The sequence below is a fragment of the Gossypium hirsutum genome, chromosome D07 (assembly GCF_007990345.1).
Source record: "Gossypium hirsutum isolate 1008001.06 chromosome D07, Gossypium_hirsutum_v2.1, whole genome shotgun sequence".
NCBI lineage: Eukaryota > Viridiplantae > Streptophyta > Magnoliopsida > Malvales > Malvaceae > Gossypium > Gossypium hirsutum.
The window spans coordinates 5,557,716-5,568,389 of NC_053443.1; the positions used below are offsets into that span (position 1 = coordinate 5,557,716).

Sequence of the window (10,674 nt, forward strand, 5' to 3'; positions counted from 1 at the left end):
CAAAATCTGGCCGTATCCTGATATCAGGGTACGTTAAAAAAAAGTCTAATCATTACCCGTATTGACGTGTCGATTTCCTATTCGTTCCCTATATATAAATTGAATAAGGAAAACCTCATGCAAAGGAAACATTAACTGCTGTCTCTCTCACTGGTTACTGGTTAGGTTCCAACTGTCAAGTTCGGTTCCCTTGTAACAACACAAAGAAACCAATTCATGCAAGGGTATTTTGGGAATTCCATAGTTGCTCTCTTTATATCAATCGGCAGCTTCCTCTTGCCAACCAAACATAAAGGGATAAGAATATTTTTTCTTCTTCTCTATTTTCTTGTTTTCACTTCAAAAATGGACCCTGAGACTTTTGCTAGTGGGAGCTTCTTCAAGTGGGATCCAAGGGGACTGATGGCGCCAACGCCGGCTCGTTTGGTGGAAGCAGTTGCCGCCGTACCTCAGCCGCAGACGGTGGCTGTGGCTGCTGCTGCTGCTTTCATGGGGAGGCCGAGGGAACTTGGGGGTATTGAAGAGTTATTTCAAGCTTATGGAATCAGGTACTATACTGCGGCGAAGATAGCTGAGTTAGGGTTCACTGTAAACACCCTTTTAGGCATGAAAGAAGAAGAGTTAGACGAGATGATGAATAGTGTATCACAGATATTCAGGTGGGAACTCCTCGTCGGTGAAAGGTACGGTATTAAAGCCGCCGTTAGAGCTGAAAGGAGACGGCTTGAAGAAGAGGATTCACGGCGGCGACACTTGGTTTTAGGTGACACCACCACCACTACCACCGCCGCCAACGCTCTCGATGCTCTCTCACAAGAAGGTTCGTTCGTTATTATATATATATATATATATATAAGAAACCCCTTTGATTACGTAATTAAAAGAATCTAGACAAGACTTCCCTTTGACAGTTTCATTTTGCTGTTTTTCTTTCTTTGGTAATATACGTTTTTGATGTTCATTTTTATTACAGAGACTATTACACGTAAATGTTTTGTATGAAAGCTTTGAAACAATCTCATTTTCCATGCAATAAGCTCATCGTGAATATATATATATAAGAGCACCTTTGCCATCCCTAGGTGCAATAATATTATATGTATGTATATAGTTAGTTTTGCTGTATTTGTTGGGGGGCGTTGAAAAGAGTGGTTGACAGGGTTATCAGAGGAGCCAGTGCAGCAAGAGAAAGAGGCGGCGGGGAGCGGCGGAGGGGGAACGTGGGAGATGGTAATAGGTGGAGGAAGGAGGAAGCAGCAGCGGCGGAGGAAAGGGCAGAAAAAGGTGGTTGAAGTTGACAACGGGGATGAATTCGAGGGTGGTGATGACTATGATGAAAACGGTGATGGTGGTGGCGGTGGCTACGAGCGGCAGCGGGAGCACCCTTTCATCGTAACGGAGCCCGGCGAGGTAGCACGTGGCAAAAAGAACGGCCTTGATTACCTCTTCCATCTCTACGAGCAGTGTCGGGATTTCTTGATTCAAGTCCAAAACATAGCTAAGGACCGTGGCGAAAAATGCCCCACTAAGGTAACATATCAACCTTTTTTTAATGTTTTTGTTTTTAAGTTGATATGAACCTTAAAACCAATATGAAATTAATTAAAAATTTTAATTTTAAAAAATTCTTAATCGAAATTATTTTCATATTAACCCTATTTAATTAGTTGTTTGTATTATATGTTATATTATGATTAGGTTTAAAATATTAGTTATATACATTTTCATATAATAATATGAATTTTTTATATATAAGTAAAATATTAACTATTAGGTTTCACCTTTGTTGTTTTGGATCAATATTTTATGTTCCATTCATTATTTAAAATCTAAAAAATTAATTAACTTATTTTCATTATGTGTCATCATGTGTATAAACTTATACATCTTAATTGCATCAAATATAAAATCTATTATTTTTTGTTAATTTTTTCTAAGCATGTTTTCATTTGCTAAGTTATGTATATATTTTATCAAGTTCAACATGGATGCTTTTAACATAATTAGAAATTTGGTTAAATTGATATCATTAATTAATTGAATTTCAATTTAATTGAAAATTTATTAAAAATTTATGTTTTTCTTTTTACAAATCGGTACTACTATAATGAGAATTTTTGTCAATATTTAAAACTTTTAACTTTGTCATTTTAACTAATGCTTCTTTTGATTTTTACATAAATTTAAAAAAAATATATTTTTATATAATTTTTTTCACACGCATCATGAATGTATCATAATTTAGTATCAATAAAATATTCTAACTTTAAAGATTAAAGCATAATTAGGATCTTTTTCTGTAAACAAAATTTTAAAATTCTTCAACTTTAATTAATTTAAGCTCAAATGAAGTTTTAGTTTTTCAATTTGCCTTTAAATTTATATCTAAAAAACTATTAAAAAAAGTTAAAATGTGTTGTTAATTAGTCTTTAAATTTTTATCTAAATAACCTACTAAATAAATTTAGTCCCTTTAATTAAAAATTTAAAAGTTTTCATATTTAAAATTTTCAGTACAAGTATTAAAATCTAATTTTTTTGTCAAACTTTGTTAGCTTGAAATTTTGATTAGGTTGACAAAATATAAACATGATAAGTTCACAAATTTTAAACAGAAATTGCCAACAAAGATGATGGTTAAACTAGAATTCTATATAAGTACAAGGATTAACAACATATTTAAAGGAACAAAAACAATTAGATTGAAATAAGGGTTAAGGGAGTTCATTTAACAAAACTACATTTAGTTGAAGGACTTGAATAGTTATTTAGCCAATTTAAAAATATAAGCAAAATTTGTCCCATCTAAAAGCAAAGAAAATAGGGATAGAGGTTCCCAATAAAGCAAGGGGGATTGAAAGCCAGCTGTTACAATGAAAATATGACAGATCTGGTACGGGCAGGAGTAGGCTCTGGGAAATATGGGTTCGAAAGAAAATATTTGCAGGTGGGGGGGGGGTCCCTAACTGTACTTTGTCTGAAATCATTTCCTTTCTTTTTTACCCTTATTGAGCTGGCATGCCCCCCATGTGACATCTACTCTCCTTTTTTTCTTACGTAACCACGTTTTGTCGTTTTCTCAACCTTTTACTGTTTTATTAAAAAACAAATTTTAACTTAATGCCAATCGACTGTTTTATTAGTTCTATTATATGATAATGAATTCTTTTATATAATTAATCTCTCTTCGACTTTAAATAGGAATATAGTAGGTTCGAACTCGCATTCTCCTCTATAAAATAAATCGATCAAAATATCATTTTGATCGATTATCAATTTGAAACCGGTTAAAATAACAAACCAAATTAAATCTATAACTGAAAAAAACCACCCAAATTGAAGGTGACTAAACCGAATTGGTCTCCTCTATTTATACACCCTATTAATTTCAAATCTCACTTTCTTTTGCTAAAAAATTTAATTTCATAGTACATTCTCAAGCTATAACCCTCGTTTTAAATTAGTCTCTAAACATTAAAATATTTTAATTATATTCTTAAGTTATCAAGGTTAAATTAATAAGACACTTCTATTACTAAAAACATTAATTTAACCATCAAATGAGACGTCAAATCTTATATGGCATGATTTAAAATGTAAAATTTAAATGGAAATGAATATTGTAAAAATTTTTAATTTTGAAGTTTTCAAAACTTTTACAAAAGCTTTTATTGTTCACTCTCTTTTTTCGAATTTACTTTATTTTTAGTTTTAACTTTTAAAGGTTATGTAATAATGTTTTACAATTCTTTTAAAAATTTCATTTTAAATTATATTATATAAGATTTGATGTGTTTTTTAACGATTAAATTAGTGGTTTTAATAATATGACTTGATCAATATAGGACCGATAGTTTTAGAATGTACTTAGACTATGTTGAAGTTTAGGATCAATTTATAACGAAAATATCATAGTTTGATAATGTCTAGTGCATTTAACTCTAAAAAAACAAAATCAAAGTTGATATAAAGTTTGATTTTATTGGTTTTTAATTGATTTTTTTGTAGGTGACAAATCAAGTATTTAGGTACGCTAAGAAAGCGGGGGCAAGCTACATCAACAAGCCTAAAATGCGACACTACGTGCATTGCTACGCCCTACATTGCCTCGATGAGGAAGCGTCGAATGCGCTGCGGAGAGCTTTCAAGGAGCGAGGCGAGAATGTCGGGGCATGGAGACAAGCCTGCTACAAACCACTAGTTTCGATTGCGGCTCGCCAAGGTTGGGACATCGATGCCATCTTCAACGCCCATCCTCGACTCGCTATTTGGTACGTCCCGACTAAGCTTCGACAGCTTTGTCATGCTGAACGTAATGGTGCTGCCGCCGTTGCCGCTGGTTCGAGTTCGGTTTCTGGTGGACATGATCATATGGGGTTCTAAAAAGCTTTTGATTTTATATTAATCAGTTGAGGAATTTAGATTATATGTATGGTTTAAGTTGGAACTGAATTAGAAACTTTGAGAATTAATGTAGTTTAGTTTAGTTTAGCGTCTCTAGATTTTAGGTTTATCAGATTGTATAATGTATACTGTACATTATTTCGAACTGATCTTAATTTAAGCAAGAAATTGTGCCTTTGTTTTCAAGTCTCTCGCTGTATAATAATCGATTGGTTAAATTTTTCTATCAGTCCTTGTACTTTACACGGAAGTTGTGAATTTAATCTTTATACTTTTCGAATTTTTAAATTGCAATATTCACCAAATATAATTATTAAATTTATTAAGTTACATTCTACTGCTTCCAACATATTATCATATATGTAATGATATGTTAGTTTGTTATTTTCACAAAATACTTGCTAAAAATCTAATTAATGGATTAATGACTTGTGTTTGTGATAAGATTGAAATTTCAAAAATTGAAAAGTATAGGGACTTAGAATGATCTAATTTGATAATATAAACTAAATATACAAATATACGTGTAATATATGACTAGTAATTGAAATTAAAATATATATTTAACTGTAATTATTTGGATTAGGATTAAATTTTCAAAATTCAAAAATTATGATAACTAAAATTAATCAAGTCGAATAATATAAAAACTAAAATTGATCAAATAAAAGTAGATAAACTAAACCCACAACTTCCATAATATAGTAATAGATATAGTGAAAACTTGATTAGGTTTCTAAGATGCTTGAATTAGATATTAAAATGCATCAATCCAACTCCCTCGATAACTTGAGTGGTTCAAATACAATCTCGACTCGGTAATTACTGAATTTTTTTTTTGGTTAAATTGAAGGGTTTTTTTTGGTCTTTTATTTATCTTTTGTTATTATTGGAGAATTCTTAACATAAAACTCGTCGGTATCCAAAATTTTTAAACCCGTAGAACTGTTACTGTTAAGATCAAAAGGTTTTGAAATACCGTTTGGATAATTTTCCCGCCAAAACATGGAGAATCGACGGAGATTGCAGGATTCGGCATCTGAATCAACTTCTTCGATCGGCGCAAAGCTTTCGAGACTAGCTTCGCGGCAGGAGGAAGTGAAGATTGCTTATCACCAACTCAAATCGCAGATCAAAATCGGTTTGGCCGAAGTATTTGCTTCTGATTTTCGTGATTTTCCTCTCGTTTGATTTCGTGTTTTTTTGAAGAAATTAAAACGATGAATCGCCGTTGATTTTTTTTTTCCAGGCAGAGGATGTCTTCTCTTCCTTAGCGATTCCTTTGATGAAGTTGGTTGGTTTGAAAACAGAGGAAATGGCTGAAGAAGGACGGTTCACCGCGATCATCGTCGATGCTGATTTCTCTCCTGTAATCTAGAAATTTTGAAAAACTAAATCAGTAAACAAATAACAATTCTAAGATTAGGTATTAAATTTTAATTTTGGTTTCATGGCAGGGCCAGGAATTCCATAGGAATGGTCTGAGTCTCACACCTGAATCACCAACTGCAGCTGGAGGAGAATGGAACGATCAGATTTACAGAAAGGTAGTTTAATACATAAATTTTCATTCTGCAAGAACATTTTAAGTACATTTATCAAGTTCAAAATCTCTAATCTTGTTTTTAGCTTATTATCAAATCAGTTAGGGAAAGTATAGTCAAGTATCTCCTGGCATCCATTTTTTGTACCTTAAACTCCTCTCATCTCTAATAATTCATTAGCTAAAATTTTACATTAGAAAAGTTAGGAATAAGGATCTAAATTCACGTGAAAAGCTTAGCCAAGAATATTGGGTTTTATGGTGAGGTTTTAATACATAACTACCATCGTAGACTACATTCAAATGTTATCAATGTATATAATCCGATGAAGATTATCTTACTCCTACTTTGAAATTGATTTGGATTGGAGCTACTGCCATGGTGTTGTATAGCCAAAGAGAATATTTGATGTCATTTCTCTTGGGTCAAATTGTGTTTTTCATCCATGTATTATACTCACTTTTGGGAATTTAATTCTCATATTTTAATTTGACATAATTAGATTCGCATGTTGTTATTCATATTATATTTTAGATCACTAAGATCTTTAGAAAGATTTCGTTGGTTGAATGATGTGGAATTTTTAATTTTTTTTAAAGAACTCAAACTTGAAACTTGATTTTTTTTATATCGGTGAAAGTATAGTAATTAAAATAGTTGTTTTTCACTATTTTGTCATTCAAGAACAATTTCAGGTTAGCCTCATGATTTGGCTTGTTTTTCTTTTTAATAAATTCTATATTAGCCTACTATTGGATTTTTTAATGATGTCAGTGATGATATTAACAATAGTAGAAAAAAATTACAAGTTGAGTATTATACACCTTTATATTACACATTCAATAACCCAGTTTTTTATCCTTGCAGGAAGAAAACTGTGCTGCTAAGGCAATAATAGCAGGCAAAGAATTTTATGAGAAGCAAGAAACACAGTTACTGCAGCTTGTCCACCTGCTTAGACAAGTGGAAAACCGAGTCAATTCTCACCAGGATGACATTCTTCAAAGCCTTGCCACTCAACGGGGCTCCCTTCAAAACCTTTTCCGCAAAGCAGTTTATTATATATCTGCTTTTCATAGTCAAAACCATGACATCTTTCTAATCACGCAGAAGCTTCTTCAACTCATATTTTATAAAACAGATGCAGTACTTAGCTCAGTTGAGGATAACGTGCAGGGACTAATGCAAGACTTAGCTGAACGAATGTGTAACCCAATGGTAGAGTATGTCAAAGGCCTGAGAGCTGATTTGAAGATTGGAACATGTGCACGTTTGCTGGACACTGTGGATGAGATGGAAAGATGTATGAGAAATGGTAGGATTGAGTTAGAGGAAGCAAGGAAGAAGGTCAGAGTAGCAGAGGAGGGGAGGATCAAGGCATTGTGCAAGTTAAAGGAGACCGAAGAAAAAGTTAGGAAAATGAAGCAATACCATGAGTTCATTGCTGCAATACAAAACCAGCATATTGAACAACTTGCCTCAAGCAAGGTTTAACTTTCCTGCCTTTTTGTGCTTTGTAATTGTGGTTCATTGCTTTCCAGACTAGAGAGATGCATGGGTCCAGCTTAAGGGCTGCCACTCATAATTGCTGCCCCTAATAACTTGGTTTGAGTAAATTAGTCAGATTTAGGTAAAAGCATAATGGAGACCACTGTATTAGAAGTCAGATTGCATTTTGATCCCTGTACTTAAAAAATGGATAAATTAATTCCTATATGTTAGAACTAAGAGCAAACTAATCTTTTGTATTAAAATTTTCATCCACTTCTTTTGTTAAAAACTAGTATGGTTGATGAAATAAACAGACAGTTATACATGGGTGCCATGTGTACCTTATGTTAATGTATAGGAACTAGCTTCTAACAATAAAAATGATGGAATTTTTAATAAAGGACAAATTTGTTCTTTGATTTAATGTACAGGGATTAATTTGTATATTTTTTTAGTAAAATGGACAAAATGTAATCTGACTTGGGGACTCCATGGTACTTTTTTCCGTCAGATTTAATGATTAGAAGGCAATTGAAGTCATTGTTTCACTTTCTCCTCATGTTCTTTTGAATATGTCAGGGTATCACTTGGTCCACTAGTAAGGTAGAAACAAAGGCAAATGTTCTCGGTATAGTAATAGATTGATATGATCTCTTTTCTTACTGTTTTATTTGTATAAAGTTCTTAGGCGTGGAGGAAGCTAATGCAAACGATCACAATCTAGTATGGGAACTAGAGAGGAAGATGAGGAAATTTCGAACACCTGGGAGTCCAATGGGGCTTAAAGAACTTGTCGACTATGAGAGAAAAAAGAAGCACCATCAATCTACAAGAGCAAGGTCTTCATTACATCACAGGCCAGTGATTCAGAATAATGTGCAAGCTCTGGGTCCAGAAACCCCATGCGTCGACGCTCGGATCCCCTTGGGTTTATCACCTTCATCGACAGTGCAGCAAGTGGTTTCACGCAAGCGCATCAACCCCTACCCCTTCAATCCTTGATGTCTTGTAAGTGGTTTGATGATTTTTCACTATTTCGAATTTAAATGATCGAATGGACCCCGGTTTTATTATCCTAGTGTTGTGTGTGAACGCTTTTGAGAAAGATTAGGAAACTTTTAAACCAAGCAGTTGATGAAACATGCTGTTAATTTTCATGTTTTAATGTGCATCAAATATTATTTCAAGGCCATCCGTATTATATCTGTCATATTATTTCGTACATTCGCATCGGGTTTAAATGACAAGTTGGAGTGATACCCGAATGAACCAACTAGATTCAGCAATATTTCAGATCTATCAATTCTTAAAACCTGTCCCACTGTCATGGCTTAATTTGAGATCTAGAGTGTATGATTAGTTGGACAGCTAAATTTGGTCATAAGGTGAGAGGGTTAGTTTGGGTGAAGTGTATTTTTTTTTATCCTTTATGATTTTTTATTGTTCATATTTAGAGTTTGTGTTGTCTCTAGTCCCAACAATGTTATTTTTAAGGTTCAAACATGCATTCTCTACTTCAGAATCTAATATATCTTATCATTGCATATAACACTTTTGGTGTTTGGTAAAGTATATGATTATGTTAAAATTTATTTTAGTTTATTTGTAACATGTTCATAAATGCATACTGTGTTGATGTTAGTTTTTGTATTATGATGAATTTTACATAGTTTATAATAATTCAATTTAGATAATAATTTATATATTTATTTCGAGTTCGTGATTTGTGTCAAAGTATATAAGTTGTGCACACAATTATCCACTTATCAGTATTTAGGTAAATGAATTAATTTATAAATGGATCTAGGATTAAGTAATTTTGGATCCTATCTGAAACATTGTTAGTCTAAATAATTACATCTCTATTTTTAGGAGTCAATCTAGTTCTAATAGCCAAGACAAACATAATAGTCTTAACACGAGTCATTTGCTCATTATGACCCTATAGAGTTTAGACCGTTTAGATTATCTATTAATTGTCTTCTCCATTACACATAGTTCTTATGATACAACTTAATATTAATTAAGTGAATTAATATTTACTTAATCATTTTATTTTTCATGAAAAAAAACATTTAGGATATTCATTTAAAAAATATTAAATAATCATATAAAAATTTTATTAATTCAAATAGTTTGAAATATTATAAGTAATATATGACGGAATAATTAGATTAAGGGCACAAATTCTATCAAACAAATTCACCCTCAAATCAATTATGAAGATAAACAACATATTAATGCTTGAGTTAAACATGAGTTAATGCTTGAGTTAAACATGAGTTGTGATTGAAGATACAAAGATTGTCATTTCACAAGTTACAACTCCTGTTGATGAGATAGCACACTGGTACATTCCCTTTAACAAACCTGATAGAAGTTGACCACGAGAGAATGGAGTAAGGGAAGAAATAATGAAGTCTTGATGTTTATTTGTGGTGTTAATGATTTCTCATGTTTCGATTACAGTTCTATTTTTCTTGCTTTTTGGTTTATTCTACTTGTTTTACAGCTTGATGTCACAAGAATCACCATAATCTGCCTGGCCAAAAAAGGAGTATGGTCAGCTCTATGTTGTTATTTGTGCTACTTTTGATTGTGGTTTTTTAGTTGCTATTACAAAGGAGAGATGCTTAGGGGAGTGTATTGTACAATGGTTATGACTTTTTCTTTTCTTTTTTACTGTTCTTTTTGATAGACTACTTATATGCGTAGTATTGTGGTGCTTTTATTTTGACGTTTGTGATAAAAAGGGGGAGAAGTGATGATAGGGGGAGAGAAGAATGTGGATTCTAATTTTCTGATTTTTCTTTTTCTTTTTTTTTTTGGGGGGGGGGGTGGTGGGGTTGAGGAGGGATGAATCTGTGGATTTTTTTTCATGTTTCATGTTTTTCTGAAGGTCTTTCTTTTACTACAAGTTTTTTTGAAAAATGTCAAATCGAAAAATTGTTAATGTACAAAAAGTTGTGGTTCACATTATGGTTCAACATTTAGACACATCACAACTCATGTGTTGTACGCAATTTATGCATCATATGGATAAAGTAACAGTTTTGACTTAGAAGCTTATCATTTATCCCTTAAGCTATCGTTTTTTAAGTAGCAAAAACTCAATTATTTTATTTGTTGTTAAAGAAGTAAATTATTAATCATGAAATATGGTGTGATAGTTGTTCATCCCACTCTTTAATCGTGAGATTTGGGATTCGGTCTGTCTATAAGAATGAAGCATATT

General features: G+C 32.5%; 2 protein-coding genes across 3 annotated transcripts; both read left to right on the forward strand.

Moving 5' to 3' along the window:
* The first annotated feature begins 237 nt into the window (after positions 1–237).
* LOC121219288 (floricaula/leafy homolog) lies at positions 238–4,590 on the forward strand. Of its 2 annotated transcripts, none has more exons than XM_041097197.1 (3): positions 238–820; positions 1,169–1,530; positions 4,009–4,590. In XM_041097197.1, exons 1-3 carry the CDS (start codon positions 346–348, stop codon positions 4,381–4,383), a joined length of 1,212 nt encoding a protein of 403 aa, XP_040953131.1. In that variant the 5' UTR covers positions 238–345; the 3' UTR covers positions 4,384–4,590. The 2 variants fall into 2 exon arrangements, with proteins under 2 accessions (XP_040953131.1, XP_040953130.1); XM_041097196.1 differs by having other exon boundaries at positions 242–820; positions 1,160–1,530.
* Positions 4,591–5,168: 578 nt separating this feature from the next.
* Positions 5,169–8,853, forward strand: LOC121219289 (uncharacterized). Its single transcript, XM_041097198.1, has 5 exons — positions 5,169–5,556; positions 5,654–5,773; positions 5,862–5,951; positions 6,816–7,436; positions 8,121–8,853. Exons 1-5 carry the CDS (start codon positions 5,410–5,412, stop codon positions 8,439–8,441), a joined length of 1,299 nt encoding a protein of 432 aa, XP_040953132.1. The 5' UTR covers positions 5,169–5,409; the 3' UTR covers positions 8,442–8,853.
* Positions 8,854–10,674: the final 1,821 nt, after the last annotated feature.